The 23,175-nt window shown below is 34.0% G+C and overlaps 1 protein-coding gene across 1 annotated transcript; it reads left to right on the forward strand.

Moving 5' to 3' along the window:
• Positions 1-2,724: 2,724 nt before the first annotated feature.
• On the forward strand, positions 2,725-20,556 carry HELRODRAFT_109594 (hypothetical protein; the record flags this gene model as incomplete). Its single annotated transcript, XM_009014172.1, has 30 exons — positions 2,725-2,802; positions 3,134-3,268; positions 3,669-3,781; positions 3,951-4,062; positions 4,277-4,492; positions 4,665-4,775; positions 9,717-9,851; positions 10,872-10,996; positions 12,703-12,836; positions 12,963-13,099; positions 13,250-13,437; positions 13,584-13,746; positions 13,832-14,011; positions 14,211-14,357; positions 14,560-14,674; positions 15,347-15,517; positions 15,572-15,618; positions 15,870-16,024; positions 16,176-16,335; positions 16,428-16,650; positions 16,872-16,998; positions 17,139-17,194; positions 17,335-17,459; positions 17,678-17,773; positions 17,902-18,021; positions 18,550-18,603; positions 19,159-19,222; positions 19,891-19,932; positions 20,049-20,095; positions 20,326-20,556. Exons 2-30 carry the CDS (start codon positions 3,149-3,151, stop codon positions 20,554-20,556), a joined length of 3,714 nt encoding a protein of 1,237 aa, XP_009012420.1. The 5' UTR covers positions 2,725-2,802; positions 3,134-3,148.
• Positions 20,557-23,175: the final 2,619 nt, after the last annotated feature.

The raw sequence follows: 23,175 nt of genomic DNA on the forward strand, positions 1-23,175 counted from the left end.
ATGTCCCTTCTCCATACCCTAAACCTCTCCTTCTTGACCTCCAAAACCCTTCTTATATCTTCATCCCACCACCACGTTTCACCATGCCTACACTTTCCTTTCGTCCATCCACAGACTTTATCTGCCGTAGCCAACACACAGTCCCTGTATCTCTCCCAAACATCTCCATCCTTACCACTCTCCCAATTTTCAGCCACTTTCACTTCAAATGCCTTCCTCACCTCTGCATCCTGCAACTTCCATGTCTTTCTCTTTGCCACAAACTTATCCTTCTTCCTCCTCCCCATTTCTTTTGATGTCACATCCATCACAACCATACTATGCTGCAGCATACCAGGTATCGCCTTCACATTCTTCACATACTTCCTATGTTTGGCCCTTACCAATATATAGTCTATCATTGACCTATGCTCCCCTGACCTATATGTAATCAATCGCGCTGGTTCCCTTGTAAACCAGGTAATCCCCACCACCATGCTATGTGCATTCGCCAACTCCAACACTCTACGCCCTTCCTCATTCCGTATACCATATCCCCATCCCCCATGTACACCTTCATATCCGTCTGCATCCGCCTCCATATGACCATTCAAATCACCCAACAACACCACAAACTCATCCAACCCCGCTTGCCCAATCTCGTCTGAAACATCATCATAAAACCTATCCTTCTCCTCTTCCTTCCTACTTTGTTGCGGAGCATATCCTGATATCACCCTCACTATTACTTTTCCAAACACCATCACCACCACAATTACACCATTGCTTCTCCGCCTCACTTCCAACACCTTCTCCACCAACTCTTCTCTTACCATCACACCAACTCCTCCCGTACCATCATCCCCCTTCCACCACAACTTATATCTTCCACCTTTAGCCCCCACAAACCTTGTACCCTCACCCTTCCATCTGATCTCCTGTAATGCAGCCACGTCAACCATTCTCCTCTGCAGCTCCTCCTCTACTTCCAAACTTCTTCCTGTCAACATGCCTACATTCCAGGTACCAAACCTCCAACCCCTTGGTCTACAAGTAGTCCTTCCATCTATAGTGCCTTGCACCGCCACACTATAGAGTGGGGTGCCAGTAGCCAGACCATCCACAGGGCCTTGCACCACAACCCCATGGACTGGGTCTCCGGAGATTCTTTGCACCCTCTTCTGCCGGATACTGAGGGCCATTGTTATTTCCGTCATCATAAGTATTATTTTTTTTGGCTAGTTTTTACGCAGGACGCCCTTCATTACCTAACCACAGTTATAAGCGGTGGGCCTAGCCTTTGATGATCCAACATCACTCACAAGGCAGTGAGGGTCAGTTTAATGTCATAACCAGGACATAATTATAATAATAATAATTATTATTTAATAATAATAATAATAATAATAGTTGTTGTTTGTCGTTTGATTTTCTGTTTTTTAATTTTTATTTCAAATTATTTTTTTGTCTATTTTTAATAATTAAATTTAATATATTTTAACAATTATAATTTTTGTAGAAAAGCAATGTTAGAAAGTTAATCCAACCAATGTATCTAAACGAGCAGTTTGATATGTTATATGATATGTCTAATAGGGCAGTTTCTAAATGAATGTTGTTTATTGTCTTGGTAAGGATATAATCTCTAATGTTGTGCACCTATAAGTTCCAACACCAGAAAATAACTCATTGCCTGTATTCATCGTGAAAATTGTCTAATTATTTTTATTTGCCTACAACATTATGCTTTGAATAATTTTTTACCACCGCTAAATATTTATTGCATACAAAGTTTATTTTTCGTTTTTGTTATGTGATGTTTCTCTCTCTTTATCTTGATGTTTTATTGCTTTGTGGTAAACTTGTATCAGCTTATTAATTGCTATTATAAATTTGTTGTCGTGTATTCTGTTGATCATTGGTATGCGTTTGTAAAAATCACTAATTGCAAAGGAAAAGAACAAGAAGTGTTTCATCATTCATGGAAAAAACACCTTTATTAATTTTTTTTTGCTGCTTATTTCGTTCTTTATAGTTACGGTATATTTTTTACATGCACTGTTTTGAAGTATTTGTTAACTTTCTCAATTGTTTTTCCACAACTTATAGCTTTAGTCACATAAATTAGATAATGTTATGTAAATATATTTATATTTTTTCATACAAAAATGTATATTCATATATTTCATGAGTGTTGAGTTGTTTGAAATGACTATCTTTTGTACTGTTTTTATCATTATTCCATTGGACATTCAACATTTTGTAAACCACTAACTAACTTCTCGATGAAATTGTTGAATCTTGAGGAGAAACATTTTTCAAATTGTGGTGTTCATTTTTTCTTACGGTCACAATCCATAACCTGCAGAACAGCCATTCATCTGTAAAATTAAACTTTTAAGTTGAATGATTTATTATTTCAAAAAAATTCATCTATTTAAAAATAGTGACCTAAAAGGATAATTACTAATTTGTGTGTAATCATAAGGCCATCCATTTATTATATGCTGGAGATGGTTGAGTAGAACTGTCGACTTTGTCCTCATTTTTATAACTTTCAAAATAATTTGAAAATTTTTCTGAATAAATTTGAAAAGTTAACCAGATTTTGAAGGTTTGAGAAACTGTAACATTGAGTTTTGCAACTGTAAATCATCTTCGTGTTCTATTCAAACCATAATTTCAATTTTCATTTTGAGAGTTTGCGGATAAGAACAAACACTAACATCAACCGACAGACGTGTAAATTTGAAAGTTCGCGAGCACAACATCCTCGGCTCCTATGTAGACGGCCTCTCAACGCTTGCTGTCTCCTCATTCCAGGTTACAATTTTTCTCAGATATGCTGTGCTGTATGATTACATTTAAATAGTTCTAACTATATAGTGGTTAATTGTATTTTCATCATTTCAATCTGTAAACGTTCATAGTTTAAAACTTGCATTCAAAAATTTGTAGAGGTTGTTAGATACCTTCTTGGTGTACTGTACACTACAGTTATGCAAATAATTTTGTAATTGCATCATTTATTCAACAGTGATAATTTTTACGTTAATCAAGTAGCAAGTAAGTTTGCATACATTGCATAATTATACTAAACGGTGATTAATTAACTGAATGGTTGAATGACACAGCAACAAAAACATACACACAGGACATTGACACTCTGATGTGTGAGGGCAACAAATCGCGCACTGTGGCTGCCACCAACATGAACAGTGAAAGTTCGAGGTCGCATGCTGTATTCAACATCATACTCACTCAGACACTCATCAATCTGCAGGCTGATGTGAGTCAGTTCAGTGGATAGTTGTGTTATGTTTTTTATTCAGGCTTGCTTGGGATGAAATAAAATTATGAATGATGAATTTGTAATTCAACCATTTGCGAGTTACTACTCAGTCTTCGTAGATTTTTTACTATATATTGTTTCATTATCATTCACAATTTTATACGAATTTAAATCCAAAAGTTTATTTTACAGTGTTTGTCTGATTGAAACTTTTAATAAAAATTTTGTTGCAACAACTTGCTAGAGATGGCAGCATAGTTGTAACTACATTCTTCATGTTCAAGTTTTTTCAACATTCTGTTTTCAATAATATAGGAGGCGAGATTAATTTGATGTGATGTTTGTGTACAAAACAATGTTTAATTAAAATCTTCTCACTAGTTTTTATTATCGACAGGTGTCAGGAGAGAAAGTGAGTAAAATAAGTTTGGTGGATCTTGCTGGCAGTGAGAGGGCTCAGAAGACTGGAGCAATGGGGGAGAGGTTGAAAGAAGGCAGCAATATCAACAAGTTAGATGAATCAATCCTCCTCTTTAATGTCTTTTTATATCTTTTGTGTTAAGTTAATGTTACATATTTTATGTTGATGAAACTTGGCGTCTTGTCATTGATTTGATATAAATTTTCTCTAGAAATAAAAGCGGCTTTTGTACTGTAATATCGAAAATTTGACCTTCAGATCATTGACAACGCTGGGTCTCGTTATATCTGCTTTGGCTGATCAAGCTTCTGGAAAGAGTAAGAATAAATTTGTACCATACCGAGATTCCGTGCTTACTTGGTTGTTGAAAGTTAGTAGGATATACTGTTGTCATTGTTATCATATTACAGTCACTAATGATTTAATAATCAACCTGATTTTAGAAATATTTTTAATTCTCTTAATCCTGTTATTTAATAAATTGACGCTGTATATTCTGTATTCTTATTGGTCACATTTTGTCTATTTATTACTTTTGATACCTATGAGAAACTTTTAATTAACCTCCACTTGCACATCTGCAGGACAACCTGGGGGGCAACTCGAAGACGGTGATGATTGCCACGTTAAGTCCATCCGCTGACAACTATGAGGAAACATTATCAACCCTTCGTTATGCTGACCGAGCCAAGAGAATTGTCAATCATGCCGTTGTCAACGAGGACCCCAATGCCAGGATCATCAGGGAGTTGAGGGAGGAGGTGGACATGTTGCGGAAGATGTTGACCGAAGCCAAACAGGTTTTAAGACTAATTTATTTCATTTTTATTATTAATATTTATTTTAGCTAACTTTTAATAATCATTTTTGTTGTTTAATTTTTATCTGTATGTTTTAGCGCTGATTTCATATTTTCTTCACTTGTCATTTATTTTATTTGTCCATGTAAACTTAAAAATTTCTGAACGACAGAGTGTGAAGCCAGTTGAACTGCAGGAGAGATTGGAGGAATCAGAGAAGTTGATGAAGGAAATTGGAAAGACCTGGGAAGAAAAGTTGAATGAAACTGAACGCATCCATCTGGTTAGTTTTTGTAATTTTTAATTTTTTTTGTTACTTTGATTTGTGAACATTATTTGGTTCCTTAATATCTAGATGATGCAGCTAGCTTAAGCAAACTTAGATACATCATACTTAACATTTTTCCATAGACAAAATTCATTAGATGTGAAATTGGAAATTGCCTGAATTTAGAAATACTCGTTCGATTGGTGGATGTGATCAAATCCATCAAATTTTATCAACATTTTTCGTAATACAGTCACTTTATTGAAATAAAATACGACCACGATCGTTTCATTCTTTAGATTTGATGAAACCTCGAAAAATTTCAACACAATAAATAAAGGTTAATAATACGTATGAGATGAACTGGAGTTATATTACGATTTTGATCTATGATAATATTTTGAAAGTAATAGCATGCAACTGTGTGTGGGTGCAATTTTTCCAAATTTATCCGTAACCTTGAGGCGGATAAATTTCTGTTATTTTATATTTATTGGTTTTCTTCCGATCACATGACTTGTGATTATTGCCTGCTTTGTATGCAGCCAGACTGCAACGAAATTACACGCATGTACGTTTTAATATGCACAGATGCCTCCCCTGAACGTTTTTCATTTTCCACCGAGCCTTTTGAAGACTTTTAAAAAGAAAGTGATTTTACTGAAATACTTTTAAGGGTTGAGAATGGATCAGGAAAAAATAAATCAAAGTCATTTATCTTGTCACGTTCTTTCAAGCTTTTAATAATTCATTAGATGTGGTATTTTGCATACAGAGAAAAGTTACAATTTTTTACATTCTTACTTGAAAAACATTTTATAAGCCAGATAGCAATAAACAAGTTGACTTGCCGATGATTATTTATTTATAAGGTTAGAGGTTTCTTCATAATTTTGAAGAAATGTTGTTTAAAGATCCATAACTGCACGAATTTGATGAGATACAAAAAGCCTGTTATGCCATAAAATTTTATTTTGTCCACGTCTTTTAACGACACTCCTAGCTCCTGACCTAACAAATCATTAATCAGAGCTTGTAACTGCTGGTTAATTCATAAATCTGGTGCTGAAATATTCATTTTCAAAAGTTTAAAAACCACTTGCTTCTTTTTTCGTTTGCGTGGTTTTTAAATGTCTTCAGTGCAGTTAACTTTTACGTTAATATTTTTTCTCATTCTTATTTTTTTATTTTTCCTTATTTCAGTAATGTTAGTTCGCTCAATCATTTTCTTATGCGAAGCAAGCAATGAAACATATTTGCTTAGCCAAAATTTTAATGCATATGCACGCATGAAACTGATTCATGATGATCAGTTGATGGAGCTTCGCGTCAGACCGTGCAGCAGTGCATTTTGTGTATGTCTGTGTGTTTGTTGATTTGTGTGTTAGTTAGCGTTTATGTGTGTGTGTGTGTCAATTGGGTTGATGGTTATGAGTTTCTGATAGCATTTATGTTGTTTCATTTATTTTTGTACTTCACTTAACTTTCTTCATTGTTCTATTTTCTTTCAATCATTTTCGTCTTTCATTTATTCGATTTTCCTCCGCTGGTCTTGTCATCTTAAACTTTTCATTTTATCATTTTTAATTCGTTCTGTGTAAAAAGTAATTCAAACTTTTTATATTAACACAGTTATGCAAATGTTTTATCATTTGCATATTTTGTTCCGGCATAGCGTCAGAGAACTGTGCAATGCCAACGTATTCAAAGCATTTCTGCTTATTATGGTTGAATGGTTTAGAAATCTGATAATGTTAATCAACCCATCAATCAACCCATCAATCAACCCATCAATCAACCCATCAATCAACCAATCAATCAATGCTTGTTTAACTTATGCGGAAGTGAATTTTTAAATCAGAAAAACATTCAAATGCGAAACTGAAGTAGTCTGTTTTTGTGTGGCTATGTTTGAGTTGCAAGCGTAGTAGGAAAGGTTTTTACGGTCATTTTGACTGGTGTTGGTTGTCTTTTTTGACGCAGCTGTAAACCTCATTGTGCTCTCAACATATCACCAATTTGTCTTCAATATGTTTTCATGATTAACTTTCTTGGAAACTTCCTAGTATCGTTACTGATATAAAGACATGATGAAATGGGCATCAGTTCAGAAAGTTGAAGCAAAGAATGGATAAATAAATTTTTTATTTTAATTTGGGATTAAATTAATGAAATGACAAGATAGATAAAAAATGATGCAGTGAAGGAAATCTAGAAAATTATATAGGAAAAGTTTCAGGAGGTGGAACTGATGAACTTAATAGAGATTGGAGGAAACTTTTAAATAAGAATTGTGAAAGTCGGACTTCTGCTGAATATTTAGATTTTATGATGTTGTCAGTTTATGAAATATAATATAACAGAATAAATGTACATCTATAAAATCCTTCAGTTTACATGCCAAAAAATCATATGCTTCAACAACTTTGAAACTAAAATTTTGTCAGTTCAGCATCTTCTAGTTACAGCAATTTTTACATACAGGGTAAATTAAATTGGAACCCAATTACGTAAAAGGGACGAAAATTTTAAAGTTTGAAGTGTTAATGCCTTTTCTGCTAGGTCAGTTGGTCGGAGCAGGAAAGCAAAGAAATATAAAACAATGAAAGCATTTACACTTAGATTTGATTTGTTTGTTGCAGGGTCACTAAGGTCAAAGGTTATTGTTTATTTCTCTGCCCCGCTGCATGCATGGCTTCTCTCATTTGAGTTATTTCCATTGTGGGTTCCGTCGTGAACTGCTTGTGAATGAATTATTTTTGGAATTATTACTATAATTTAGAAAAAATTCAAGTTATAATTTATAATTATGCGTTGAAATTAAAATTTGTTTCTAATTATTTGATTGCAGTCACTTCAACTGAACTATCATCATCGTAATTATTATATTAAAATAATTGTTGTAATTATGTTACACCATCTTTTCTACTATTTTTAACAACATTTATTACTTTTTTCATTAATTAAAATTTTAATTGCATTAACGGTTTATTTCATATTCATAAAATTGTTTCAAACTCTGATTGCATTGCTCAAACATTAAATTTTGCCTCTCTGTGTTAATACAAATTGAAATTCAATAGATTGTTGTTGTGTGCCAGGTTATCTTGTGTAAAAGTTTGGGCTATTTGTATCGTTTGGTTCAGCTTTTTGCTATCTTGAAATTTTATAGCTTTTATAGATAACCTCTCTTAATGTTAAGTGTTGTTACTGATGTATTGCATATTTTTGGTTGCTTTATTTCATTGTAAAAAAAAATCAATTTACCTCATGTTTTGAACAAATTTAATGCCATGTTTTGGAATTTATTCAACCTTGTTACTGCGTTTTTAAGCGCTATGAATTTTAACTGGCTGGTTATTTCATAATTTTGAATGCATTTGAGAATGAATCAATTTGAGCGCAGTGGTTTATGCTAGTTTTATGTTTCAATACGAACGTTTGTTTCACACTTCCACTTGAACGCAACTCAGTGTTGCATGGCCATTCCAGATCTTTCCATTTACGTTCTATCTAGTTGTATTTTATTGTTTGATGTGTCCTATTAAATATAATTTATGGATTGTTTAAGATTGTTTTTTTTTGTTATTTCTTTTGAAATTTTTCGTAAAAAATTATTCTTTTGCGTCATGGGAAGTTCTTGTCTTTCATCGAGTCATCATCCATCTTGTTAGAGTATGATGCATTGCTCACATTCTTGTGGATTTTTTTATTTCTATTGCCAGATTTAATGGCGTCTTTTCAATATTATTTCTTTTTACTTTTCCCTTATACATTTTGGTCTTTTTTGCTCAACACAGTGGCAACAAATATTTATTTTTTTGTTGTGATTCTTTCAGGTTGTTGCAAATATCGTGTTTTGTGTTGTAGTTGCGTGCTATTAAGCGTTGGCAGATTTGTATTCATGTGCACATGATGGGTGTTGGATTGATCTCTCCCTTGAGTTTTATTTTCCTCTTCATTTGCTCCAATCTACTCCTTCTTCCCATTTGTTTCTTAATGTTTTTTCTATGTGATCCTTCCTCTATAACATTGCATGCGTTATATTTAAAACCATACTATTTATTTTTATTTTCGAGCATTTCTGGCTTATATATATATGTGTAGAAATAGGTGTGGATGGTTGCAGTGAAATCCTTAAGAGGCTATATAAAGTTATGAAGAAACTCCTTCTGCTGTTGGAACATTCGTTTTGGTGTTAACCTGTGTTAAAGCTTTCTCATAAAATTTGCTCGACAGCGTATGAAATTTTGATTGAAGTAATTTTTATTAACAAAAGGGGTTTAGCTTGTGATAAATACGATTAAGTTTAACAAATACTTTCCGAACAGATAAACCTTGAAAGTGTTGAACGGTAACTGTGGTATATTTGATGTTGTTACTTAATTCTGATCAAACACTTTTATCATCTTAATTTAAACAAAGTTCTGTTATTTCATTTGTTGTAGTTTTATTGAGTTGCATTGAGTTTTTCTAGAAGGAATATTTGAAAAAATGTTTTTTTGCTACTTTGAAGAAGATGATGATCGCAGTGAGAGTAATATATTGATATAAAGAAGTAACTGAATATTAAAAATATTTCATTTGAGTGTCGTGAGCTAAACTTCTGATATTGTTTATTCCTATTTTTACTTCAAGTTACCAGCTCTACGCTGCAAACTCTTTTATTTCCTTGTACACGTTAAGTACACGTCATGACCGGAAGGAACTTCATCGTTCATTTAGTCCATATGAAAGTCAGAATTTATACTGAACTATGAAATACCATTACAATTACTTTATAACAGCGTATACACAACATGCACCTAGGTCAACAATTTCTTCCTGAAATTTGAGAAAATTGAGTGGATTATTATTAGCGTTTTGAATGGTATGTTAATTTTAATAATTTAAATTATTTCCAACATTACCAACTTGCTTCTTATTAAACCTCATCGTTATCCCAACGCTACATAGGAGAGACACGCAGCTCTGGAAAAGATGGGCATCTCAGTGGAGACCTCTGGCATCAAGGTGGAACAGGGCAAGCACTACCTGGTCAATCTCAATGCTGATCCATGCCTCAACGAACTTCTCGTCTACTATCTTAAGGTATTTTTATAAACTTAATTTAAGTTCAATTGATAGTTTAAAATTTGTGCAACAGGGTTGAAACTGATGTTTTGAAAATTACGTCTGCCTGATTAATTTTTTAAAATTGCATTTTTGTTAACTGATTTAATTGGCTGAATTTTTAACAATTTATCTTCTCAGTTCATCCTTATGTTTCCGAGTGTTTCGCATCAGCAGAGCCATATTACCGGCTGCAATATTTTTATTTTATGATTAAGCTTGTTGTATTATTTAACAAAAATTTTCCGTTTTGCGGTATAAAATGAAGGTATAATTGTGAGGTTAAAAATTAATAAATTTACAATTTAAAATTAACCGAATAATTTGTGTTCTTTATAAAATATAATCATTAATTAATAATTGTTTTAAATTTTTTCACAATTTAGTCGTAGCAAATAATTTGGAGTAGAACTCTTTTTTGTTGATGCGTTTAGAAATAATTCTACACAGTTTTGTTAATATATATCCTGAATATAGATATTAATTTTCTATTTCGCTGCTTCTTCGTTTAATTAAATTTCCTTCTCCGTGATTGAACGCTCCATTTTATTGAGGTTGTGCACTCGGGTGCATAGAGTTTCATTGAAGACATCAGTCACGTTTGAAATGTAGTGTGATTGCGTATCACCCAGTTTACAGATGTCAGTTACTCTCTTCACCTACGTTAAATACCATCATTTCAATCTATACAGTCTTCATCAGCTCAGATATAATCAACTCGTGAAAACGTTAAAGAAACCCTTCAAGAATGGCCTGCTTTTCATTTTAAAGTCTCGCTTAATGCAGCCTGACAACTTTCACATTGCACACTGATAGATACTTCAGTTTCTTATTTCTTTTCATTTCTTGTACAAACATTTTATTCTAATTCTTGATTTGTTTGGTTATTGTGTAACACATCATTTAGTTGTTCTACTAATATTCTCAAAGTTTTCTTCATATTAAAAGCAGTTAATTAATTTACTCACTTTCATTCATTGATTTAAAAAATGTTTGAAGGAGCACACATTGATCGGTCGACCCGATGCAGACATCCAGTTGTATGGCCTGGGCATCATGCCTCAACATTGCATCATGACCATCGAAGGCTTGGACGTCTACATACAGCCAATTAAAGGAGCAAGGTTACTGCTTGCATTTTACGCCATCTCTTGATGAATGTTTATGAATGCAATTTTTTTGCTTTTTACTGTTTCTGTTTTATATCATTTTCAAGAGTTTTGTTTGCGCTGCTTATGTTTGTATTTTATGGATGGTCATTAAGATAAGGTGCTCCACAATTAGTCATTCATTTTTATTTGAAGTTATGTATGTACGTGCCGCCTACCTGTGTACACACATGTGTGTGTACTTATAGTGTACAATGCATATATGGGGAGTGCGTTGCAATGTGAACATATCACCGTTGCTGCCATGCCGGTGTGTTTGTTCTTGCACATCTAAACTGCCAATGTCCTGTCATTTCTCATTGTGCAAACATTCATTTGTTTTCTTTTTTCGACAAATACTTTAGCCGCGCAGATGTGTGCTCATGTGCTTTTGCGTGCTCATCAACAGTTTTGTTTTGTGCGGCTTACAAAAATATTCAAAAAGGGGTTTTTTTCTCCCGTTTCGAAACAGCTTTTTATTATTATTATTATTATTATTATTATTAGTAGTAGTAGTAGTAGTATTACAAAGGTTATGAATCAAATGCTTGAATCAGTGCGTCTTCAGTTCCTGTTTGAATTTTTTTCCTGGAACAATTTGTCTCAAACACAGTGGTAGGTCATTCCAAATCTTTGACCAAGCAACTGCATACATATATCACCCAGCTTCGTCTTAGTTCTGGGGACTACCATCAATTCACTCTCATCTCTCACTCACTCTCATTTGTCCATCTCAGATTTTCTCATTCAAGTATTCTGGTCCATCTCCATACATGCAAGTGTGAGCAACAACTGCCATCTTGTAAAGACTTCTTTCACGCACCGGCAACCAATGAAGATTCTCCAACCACCCAGTTATGTCATCTCGTCTACCAAGCCCAACAACCAGTCTTGTCGCAGCGTTTTGCAAATTTGTATTAATGTAGTATTTGACGACAATTTTTTTCTCTTTTATTTCTTAAAACAATTTCTATCGGCCATGTTCAAATGTTTCATTTATATTGCAATTTACTGATTTCATGATCGTAAGCATTTGTGGTTGACTACATGAGGGCCCCTGGGAAAAAGCGCAGAGGGCCATACATATCAATGCTAGTGGTAGTAATAATAAGCGCATGCACTTTTTCATAGTTCATCTATCTTAATTTTTTTTTCAAATTTTATTTTGCGAAAGATTTCTTTCATTCTTAACATTCGTCTTTGTGTTCCAACTGATATCGCTCTTGTTCCGCACTCGTACAGCATGCAGTTGTTCATTTTCATTTTGTAGTTGACAGAATATTTCGAAAGCACTAAACAGATGTCATTTCTTCATTACTGTTAAAATAGATCAACACATAAACGGAATGTACGTCAGACTATTGTGCCATACACATTGAAGCGTGCAGGTGTTGCTAATGAGAAGCAAAAAATTGTCGCCTTGCTGATGATCTATTTATTGTCTTAAACTTATCATTTTATTTTTCAAAAGGCTGTGGTGTATAAAAATATATAATTAATATTAGATTGTTCTATTGGCTTTGATGAATGTTCTGCCCATGATATCTGGTGTTTTTAATTGGAATACTTCATTCAGTTTTCCAAAAGCATTTTTATACCATCATTTTAATCTAACGCCAGCGAATTAATTTCAATACATTATATTCGCAAACAATTGCAGCAATATTTCTTTTAATTTGTAGAACGTGTGTGAATGGACGAATGATCACTGACCGCATGAGAGTGAAGCATGGGGACAGAATTGTTTGGGGCAGCTATCACTTCTTCAGACTCAACTGCCCAAAAACTAGTAAATTTCATTTTATGTTATTGTCTTGTTAAAGATTTTTATTTTATTTACTTAATTTAAAGACTTTTTCTCAGTTATTGGATATATCGATACTTACTCGCTACTCACTAATCACTACTAATCACTACTAATACTAATCACTAGGCCCATCAGCAGAAACTCCAGAGAACATAGATTACGATTTTGCCCAACAAGAGTTGATGTTGCAGCAGATGGTCGGCGATCCAATTCAGGAGGCCATAAACAGCATCGAGAAACAGCATGAAGAAGATAAACAAGGCATGCTACTTGTTCATACTTATTCATTATTCCACTTTATTTCATGTGATAATTATTGTTTTTGATTTGTTTTCTTGTAAAGTGTTAAAACCAGGTTGTATTGAAACATCTAAATATTTTCCAACTTTCAACAAAATTTGAAATCAGTGGCGTTAGAAAAGCAGAGACTGATGTACGAACGACAGATGCAGAAACTACGCAACCAGTTGATGTCTCCAGGTGCCCCTTCCATCCCCTACACCTTCGATTCTTTCTCCAAACTGACACCGACCGCTGGAACTCCATCTGCTTATTCGTCATCCACTTATGCTACCATACCTTCCAAGTATCAGTTCTGGGCCAAAGATAGGTTATTATTTTATTGTTATTCTATTTTGAATGATTTATTTAAACAATATAGTAGTCTAGAAGTTGTTTGAATTTAAAAATTATTATCATTATTTTTTGACATAATTGAACTGACAAAAAATAATCTATTCAATTAATTTTTTAAAGAGAGAAGATCTTTCGTCAAAGTTTGTGCAAGTTGAAGGAGGAAGTAGTGAAAGCCAACACATTGGTAAGTGAAGCCAACTTTTTGGCTCAGGAGCTTTCAAAAGATGTTGAATATTCAGTTACACTCCAAATTCCTGCCACTAATCTCAGTCCAAATAGGAAGGTCGCTTTAAAAATTTATGCTAAACTTCTGAATTTAATATTGGATGAATTTTTTAATTTAAAATATTTTTCCGAATTGTTTCTAGAAAGGAGCGTTCGTGAGTGAGCCGGCAATATTAGTGAAATACAAAAACAGTAATCGAGCCAGCCAGGTGTGGTCTATGGAGAAGTTTGAGAATCGAGTCATTGATATGAGAGATTGCTATGAGGACTACAAAGAAATTGGCTGTCTCAATTCTCTAGGGGAGGATGAATTCGTTCTGGAGGTGAGTTCTTGAATTAGCTATTATTTTTATTTTTTACATTTGTTCAAATAAAGCTTGAAACCCAGCATGACCTCATTTGGTTTGATGTTTCTTGAACCGTATGATCTTATATATGATGTTTCTTGAACCGTATGACCTTGTATACGATGTTTCTTGAACCGCATGACCTCATGTGGTGTTTCTTGAACGATTTTGCAAGCACCAGGTTCCAGCAGGCAGGGATGATCCATTCTTCGACACCAACGAAAACCGCCACCTGATTGGTGTGGCCAATGTTTTTCTTGAAGTTCTCTTCTACGATGCCAAACTGGATTATCACGTTCCTATCATTAACCAGCAGGGAGAGGTCTGTTGGGGTGTGGTGTTAGTGGTGGTGGTGGTAACTACAGTTGCGACGACGATGGCGACGACGCCTACAATGGCGACGACGACAACGATTTTGTTTCATTAAAAACAAAACCTTTGTTCAAATGATTTTACTTCCTCTTTTTTGACAAGATTTCCAAAAATTTATTTTGTTATTTACAAAGTTAGATGTTCTTCGTCAGGTGTCAGGTCGTTTACACGTTGAAATATCTCGTCTGAACGGACGCTTCATAGAAGACACGTCGTCGTTAACAACGTCCTACCTGTCGGGCGATGGTGTTGACCCCATAAACGAGAGTCACGTGGGCAGTTTCATTGAGTGTAACGAGGGTGACGATGGAACGGGGTTCTCCATTGGAAACTATGCCATGTGCCGGGTCAGTAATTTATTTACATTGATTTGAAATTTGTTCATTTACACTAATCACATTTTATTGGAAGGAGATTATGATAATGATCATTTCTGGCACCACTTTCGACTGTTTCGTCCCGCGGCTCTGACGTTCAGTTTATTAAAACTATTTTGAAATTTCATAAACTGAGGAATTGTAACTTTTTAGATGAGTCCTGAAGAATTTGCACACACCTCCACATAAATGTATATTTTATATATATATATATATATATATATATATATATATATATATATATATATATATCTTGTTGATTGCAACAAAAACTGGTTTTTTAATGGATTTTATGCCGTGTTAGCTACTAAGCTGAACGTATTTACGCATTTAAATGTTCATCTTATTAAAACATCGAGCATGTCGGGTCACTTTGTTTTTTCCAGTAACATTTTAACAGTCGTCATTACTTTTTTGTATTTCACTATCAACTTAAAAATATATTTGGTTCCACCACGTTCGTCTTATCCACATGCAATTTATAATACCGATATTTTCCTAATCATGTTATGCTATCGTTGTATTGCTCATAATCTTTTTTGCTAGCATCCACTTACTCAAGACCCAAAAACACTCCAACACTCACTACTCCATGGCCAGGTTGTCGTGAAAGAAGCCAGAGGCTTACCACCTGCAGTTTCAAATTTAGTTTTCTGTCGGTACAACTTTTGGGGGTGTCCCGAGCCCGTGAAAATCAAACCAATCCTCGACCAAAACTACGCCGCTCACTGCTGTCCACACAGTAACTTTGGAAATTTCAATTGTGGTTGCCACCCCAAGCAGCCAGTGAAGATCACTTTTGAAAATATGACCGTCAAGTTCAACCATACTAAGGTCTGTCGCTTTGCTTCTGTTTGATTTCAATCTTTAACTTTGAATTTAATAAATCATGGGTTGGTTGGCTGATTTATTTGCCAGCCATCAAAATGTCTACTGACGGTTTATCACAATTTATTTTAGTTTTTTATTTTGTGTTATTTAAAAGATATTTATTTAATCGTGCGTATTTGCAATTAAATCTTATCGTCTTTCCTAATTGTACATTTGTTTTTTGTTCACTATATTATATTTTTCTTCTACATCAGGAATTTCTTTTCCAAGTCACAGAGGAGTTTCTGGAGCACTGTGCAGATGGTGCCCTATCCATCGAGGTGTGGGGTCACAGAGGCACGGAACTGCGGGGACTGCCTGGATGGGGCATTGAACAGGTTCATGCCAAGTCGAGATCCATGCTAGACAGGTCGGTAGATTGCTTGTTGTGGATCTTTTTCATAATTCTCGCTCTTAAGTTATGTTAGCTCTTTTTATTGGTTTTGTAATTTACTGATTGGTTAGCTCCACTTGATTTAGTTTTTCGTCAACGTTGCATTTCCCATCACGGTGACTTGTAGGTGGAATGAGTTAACGAGGAAGATAGAGTTGTGGGTGGAGATTCATGAGTTGAACGATCAAGGTGACTATGTACCGGTGGAGGTCGTCCAACATGGCAGGATGGAAATTCCAACTGGCGGAGCCTACCAACTCAGACAAGGATATTCTCGCAGGATACTGGTTCGCTCGCTCTTCTCATTCTCGTAATTTATCATAATTATTATTTCCACTGAAATGAATAAAATTACGTTTGATATGATGACTTGAACCAGGTTTCAATGAGGCCAGTTCAGAATTCAGGCACCCTCCCCATCATCTGTGAATCAATCGAGCAGATATCAATCGGGTGTGTATGTGCTCGGTCTAAACTGCAGAAAGGTCTGGATAGTTACCAGGAGGAAGATTTGAACCTGCTCAGGCAGAAGTGGTCCGAAGCTCTTGAGAAGAGAAGGGAGTACCTCGATGAGCAGTTGCAGAAGATTATGAACAAAAAAGGTTTGTGAGCTAGGTGGAGGAAAATAATTTGGTTGTGCGTGTTATGCAGTCGAGTGGTTGAGTGATTCATTTAATATATGCAAGATCAATGTTTTTTTTTGCTACCCCATTCATAACCTCACCCGACACTCTTACTAGAAAATTTTGTTGGAAACTGACCAACGTTTTAAAATGAAGTGATCGATTTGTAATGAATGATTTCAAATTGCTGACAGCTGAAGATAAAACAGAAGCAGATGCTGAACGAGAATGCAGTCTCATTGATCAGTGGGTCTGTCTGGCTGAAGAACGCAATGCCGTCCTAGTGCCCGCTGTTGGCAGTTGCATACCTGGAGCACCTGCCGATTGGTTCGTTTGTTCATTGTTTGTCGTTTGTTCGCTTGTTAGACAAAAATTAACAAATTTTCGTTTGTTCATTTAGTTTATTTATTTATTTATAATTTATTTGTTTATTTATATTGTCAATTGAATTTCTTTCCATATGGCAGGGACCATGCACCGACCATGGAGCAGCACATTCCTGTTGTCTTCCTTGATTTAAATGGTTAGATTTGCACTTGGCGTATAGTAATTAAAATTTATTTCAATGTTATCTGATGTTTCAACTTGACACGTTATTTTGGTTAAAACATTATTTTTTTTTTAATTTTAAATCACAACTTATAATGTTACATTGCTTGTAAGCTGAAGACATGTCAACTCCGAGTGCAAAGGAAGGCTTGCAAGCAGTGGGATGTAATTCCATCCTGCCCAAGGAACAAGGAACCAAATTTTTCCCGCTTTCTTTTGTTAAGACTTTTGACAAGGAGGTCTCTAGACTGTTCATTTGTTTCGTTGCATTATTTATATCACTTATTATTCAAATAATTCGGTAATTTATTCACTTAATCCTTAATTTCTTCTGATTTGAAAAGCGATTAGAGTTTGATTACTTTGAAATTTTTGATTAATTAATTATAAGTCTACATTGGTAAAATGAATATTGTGTGAAACTTGCCAAATTGCACACTTGAACATATGTATAAAGGTGTCGGTTCTTGCGTCCTGGGACTCATCTGTCCACGATTCCATCCATCTGAACCGCATCACACCCAGCAACGAACGGGTCTACCTTATACTTAAGGTTCTTTATATTTATTTTAATTTTTTATGACGTCAAAAGAATATTTTTTAATCAGATTTATTCCATCCAGTTGAGTTTGTGAATATAAAAGAAACTAAACAGTTAAGAACAAAGAAATGTGTTTGCAGGTCGTTGTTCGTCTGAGCCATCCAGCCAGAATGGAAGTAGTCCTTAGGAAGAGGATTTGCATCAACGTCTACAAGAAACAGAGTTTCACCGACAAGCTTAAGAAGAAGATTGGAAAGGCTGTATGTACTCATAGATGTGCATGATATAATTTGAATGATGCTGGAGGCTGATGGTTGAGTGATGATGGTAGAAAGAGGAGATTTTTAACAGCAGTTTGTTTCCTGTGTTAATGGTCGTTCACGTTGGATTGCTTGCAAATATTAATTAGTTTTTTTTTAAGATTTTTTTATTTGGTTTTTGTTTTACATTGTTCAAGTTTGGAATTGTCATATTATTTTCAATTTGTAAAATTAGATTTAATTTCCAAACAAAAATTCTGTAAAATTTTGTTAAAATACTTTTCTCATAAGTTTAAATGATATAAAACTATTATTATTTTTGTTATTATTGTAAACAAAAGTTTATGATTTATTTTTTGTTTTCTATTTTATATTAGTTCGGTTCAATTAATTTCAAACAACCCTCAAATAATTTTAATTTATTTTAAATTTACTTTTAATTTTATGCACGATCTATTTTTAGTTTTTCTTTTTTTTTCTCCACCTGCGCAGGTATCATCATTAACATATTCTAATGATATTTGCCAGGATTTTATGTCCGCTACTGGAGTCACTTATGAGTTTGTTTCCAACATTCCAAAGGTACTTCCTTGATATTATTAACTCCGTGATAATTATTTTATGAAGTTATTGTATTGGCCATCTTTCATGACTCGCCATTACCTTTAATGTAATTCTTTTACTAATTAATATTCAGTGATATAATTCTCGGCATTATCATCTTTATCATCATCATCTTCAAAATCGTCATCATCACACTCATTCCCCTCATTATCATCACTCATCGTGTTCATCGTCGTACTCTTCTTCGTCTTCCTAATCGTCATCTTTTTGTTATCAACATCCCACACGCATTTCCTTTAACCATCGTAAATTTTCCATCATCATCATCTTCTTTGTTGTAATCTTCTTCATCATCATCTTCATCATTCTCATCATCTTCATCACCATCGTCGTCTTCACCATCGTCATCTTCATCATCCCCATAATTTTCGTCACCATCTTCATCATCCTCATATTTTTCTTCACCATCATCATCTTCGTCATCATCGTCATCTTTTTTGTTGTAATCTTCTTCATCATCTTCTTCATCATCTTCATCATCCTCATAACTTTCGTCACCATCATCACCAACAGTCATCAGAGGAGTTAGAGGACCGTGAAAGTTTGGCACAGATTGCAGCCTCACAAAACAACCAAGGTAGGCCTTGACCTTCATTCATAACAAATATATTTACTATTATTAATAATGTTATAATATTCGCTGTCGAAGATCCCACTTCTGACACCAATGTTATAATACTCGCTGTCGTAACCGGTTTACGATGCAACGGGTTCAAATCTTCTATTGAATAAAATACTCCAAACAGTTATTAAACTTTATTTACAGAAGAAATCAACTATTATTAGTTATTAAACTTTATTTACAGAAGAAATCAACTAATCGTTTATTTCCAGTAAATTCGCACTAACGCAACAATTAACTTTTAAATCTTTCAAAATCTATCGCTATGACAACGTCAACAAACAAATCAAATATCGCTTTAAATAATTCACCGAATCGCTATTCACAAAATCACGAATTTCACTAATCACGAATATCTTGCGACGTGCGCTTTTATACTCTTCGCAAGCGTCGTTTCTAGATTCTTCCAGATGGTCCGATTCTAGCATACTCTAGAATGCTCCAGTCACTAGAACATTCTAGAATACGCTAGAATCTAGTACGTTCGGTAGCACAGTTATAACAATAATAATTATTACATTAATTATACTTAATTATAGTTATTTTGAATTTATATTATAATATTTTTTTATAATAAATTAATATACACACATGAGTGAATGAGTGTTTGATATTTTGTGTAGACACATCAGATGGCGAAACGTACATTGAAAAGTACATCAAAGGTTTCCATTGCATTTTAATCACATATAATAAACTAGCTATTGATTTTATTGATTTTTTTGTAAAAAGAATAATAATAGCTTATATATTTAAAAAATTCATTTTAATGCATTGACAGGTGTGTCAGCTGTTGAAAGTATTCTTATGTTGGATAGGTTGAGACAGGTTTGTACATTTATTTGTTTGAAGTTCGTTCATCTGCTTGTTTGTCGTTCGTTCATTTAGTTGTTTGTTTGTTATTTTGTTTTTTGTTTGCTGTTTAATAGTTGCGTAGTTGGTTGATTGATTGATATGATTTATTAATTGATTGATTGATTGATTGATTGATTGATTGATTGATTGATTGATTGATTGATTGATTGATTGATTGATTGATATGATTGGTTGATCATTAGGATGTAGCAGTGAAAGAGATCCTCTCAGTCAAAGGCCGTCCATTGAGGAAAGCAACGAGCGTGCCAAATATTTACAATGTTAGATATTCCAACTCCATCATATATTTTCATTGTCAATTTTGTTTTGCTCATTATATCAGCTCCCCATTAAAAAACATCATCATTTATATATATATATATATATATATATATATATATATATATTTATTTATTTATTTACTTGGTTTGTAACATTTCGGCTAATTAGGTTCAGTTGATCGTTCCTATTAGCAATTTAATGGGATATGTTATGTGTGAGATGATATAACATACGTTACGTTATTTAGGATGTGATGTGATGTAGATTATATGTGATGTAATCAATTCTGTATAATTTTATTATCGCATGATCACATTGGTGGAATGTATGTTGCGTTTTGTTTATTCTGCCTGCCTGAGTTGTTCAGTTGATCTCATCTGTTACCTTGTTAACCACGGCGGCCACTGTTTAACGTACATTTTAGTTTATAATATCAAATTTGTTGTTTGGTTATTATTTTTTTAGACGAATTTCTTTACTATGCTTACTAATTTGTTTTTCAACAGCAGCAGAGTAGTCGTTATATTAACAATGATTAATGCTGTGATTTTCAGTTAGTTTGAATGATATTTCATTTATACTAGCTGGCCAGTAACCAATATTAGCTGTAAACAAGCTGTTTCCATTAAGTAAATTATTTTATAATAATAATAATAATGATAATATTTGTGATATTATTTACTGTAATGTCTAGAAGTGATTTTTAGTAGGAAAACACACATATAAACGTTCACACATAAGAATTAACGTATACAGACACACACGCACACAGACATGCATGCACACACGTACACGTACATTTTTCCACAATTGTGTTAAATGCTTTTAACCTCCTGTTAATGTTTTCGCACTAGATACTAACATCTCCGTGTGCACTGCAAGAACAAGTATGTCCCGTTAAACTTTTTTGCTTGTTGATATCTTTTCACAAATTTATTTATTCGTGTAGAGATTCATTTTTGGTTATTTTTAACGTTATTTGTTTTTAAGTGTATTTGTTGGAATGCTCGAATGTTAGCTTCTCTCTCTCTTTCTCTCTCTCTCTCTCTCTCTCTCTCTCTCTCTCTCTCTCTCTCTGTGTGTGTGTGTGGTGTGTGTGTGTGTGCGTGCGTTTGTGTGTGTTATCTCTTCTTCAATGCCTGATTAGACTCTGCACGTGCACCACATTCTTATTGTTGTTATGTGATAATGCTACATCACTTTAAGCAGTATTTACTATGTTTAACATGCAATTACCTTTACTACAATTTCATAATTTTTTTCGCTACGTAATGTTGAGGCTACGAGGAGCTATACAATAGCCAAAAACAACAAAAAATGTAACAAACGCGTCTATTAAACCAACTGGACAGCCATCTTAAATGCCATCTTCACACCGTAATCTTCATCATCACACCATATCACCATCACATACAGATCCGTAGCGACAGCAATCACGACGTCTCGCAGACGAGCACAGCCACCTGCAGACCTGATGGCGACTACTTCTACCACACGACGCATCAGGATGTTGTTCAGTTCAAGAAAGATTGTGGCATCGGTTCGTTCGGTGGCATTTCAGCTTTTTGTTTTTTGACTGTCTTGTCTGGTTTGTTTGTTTGTTGTCGATTGGATGTGCGTGTGTGTGTGTGTTATGTATTTTGGTTGATTGCTTTTATGATAAACGTATTAGAATGTGTTTGGTCTTCACTTCAATGTTTGTTATGCGTTTAATGAACCACTGAAAAATTCACTACACAAATAATCAGCGAGACCCACATTTCTGAACCTGAGGAGCAGTATTTATAGTACGTTGGTGTGGTGCTGTCGAGTTCTCCTCTTTATAAAATTTCAACTTGTTCTTCACGTGTTCACAATTCGTTTCCTTCATTAGTTCTTTTTTTAAGACAGTTGTTTCACAATGCGTTTCTTATGTTATATCTTGCCATCTTCAGTTTTAATCTTGTATTGTTTTATTGTATTGTACTGGAGTACAATATAGAGTAATTTAATTAATGTTGACAAGATTTCATTTTTGTTTTTTAAGTTATTATTTTTGGCTCATGGTTTCCAAAATTATTTCTTTTGTTATTATATCGTTTAGTCGTCTGCTTATTCGACCATTTTATTTTTTCATTTTTTTCGCGAAAAATATTCTGTTAAACTTTATCACCGTGTACAGATTAATTATTCAATAAGATTTATATTGAAAGTAATGGAACTCTGTACTAGGATATAAAATTTGAACATTCATCGTTCGGTTTAAGTTATTTTACTAGAATCTTTGTTTTAATATGATCTTTTTTAAATAATTTGTTTTTAAATTTGTTTTTCGAGTTGATATTTCAATTTGTTTTCTATGTAACAGTCTTAACAGTCTTGGAACCATCTTAATAAATTCATGTTTACTCTTTTTTTAGATTGCTTTAAGCTTATATAAACATGCACAGAGGCTTTGTGACCAGCTAAAAAATAATTCCATCCACCTCTTCAGGTTCTCCTTATTCAGTCAGTCCAGCGCAGAACAAGCACAAACCACTTTCAACGCTGGTTGAAGAAAAACCGTGCAAGAAAGCTAGTGACGTCACTTCCGAGGGCTACGTTATTGAGGTCTATTATTTTTTAAACTTCCTTTTAAAGTTGTATCACTAAGCGATGGATGATGTATTTGTGCTTTGAATTTATTCTTTAAAGTGATTTGACGAAGAGAATTAGATTCAAGCTTCAATCTTGCTCACTTAGGAATGTTATGAAGAGGAGGAGGAGAATGAGGAAGATGATAACGATGACTA

The sequence above is a fragment of the Helobdella robusta genome, assembly GCF_000326865.2.
Source record: "Helobdella robusta unplaced genomic scaffold HELROscaffold_13, whole genome shotgun sequence".
Classification (NCBI taxonomy): domain Eukaryota; kingdom Metazoa; phylum Annelida; class Clitellata; order Rhynchobdellida; family Glossiphoniidae; genus Helobdella; species Helobdella robusta.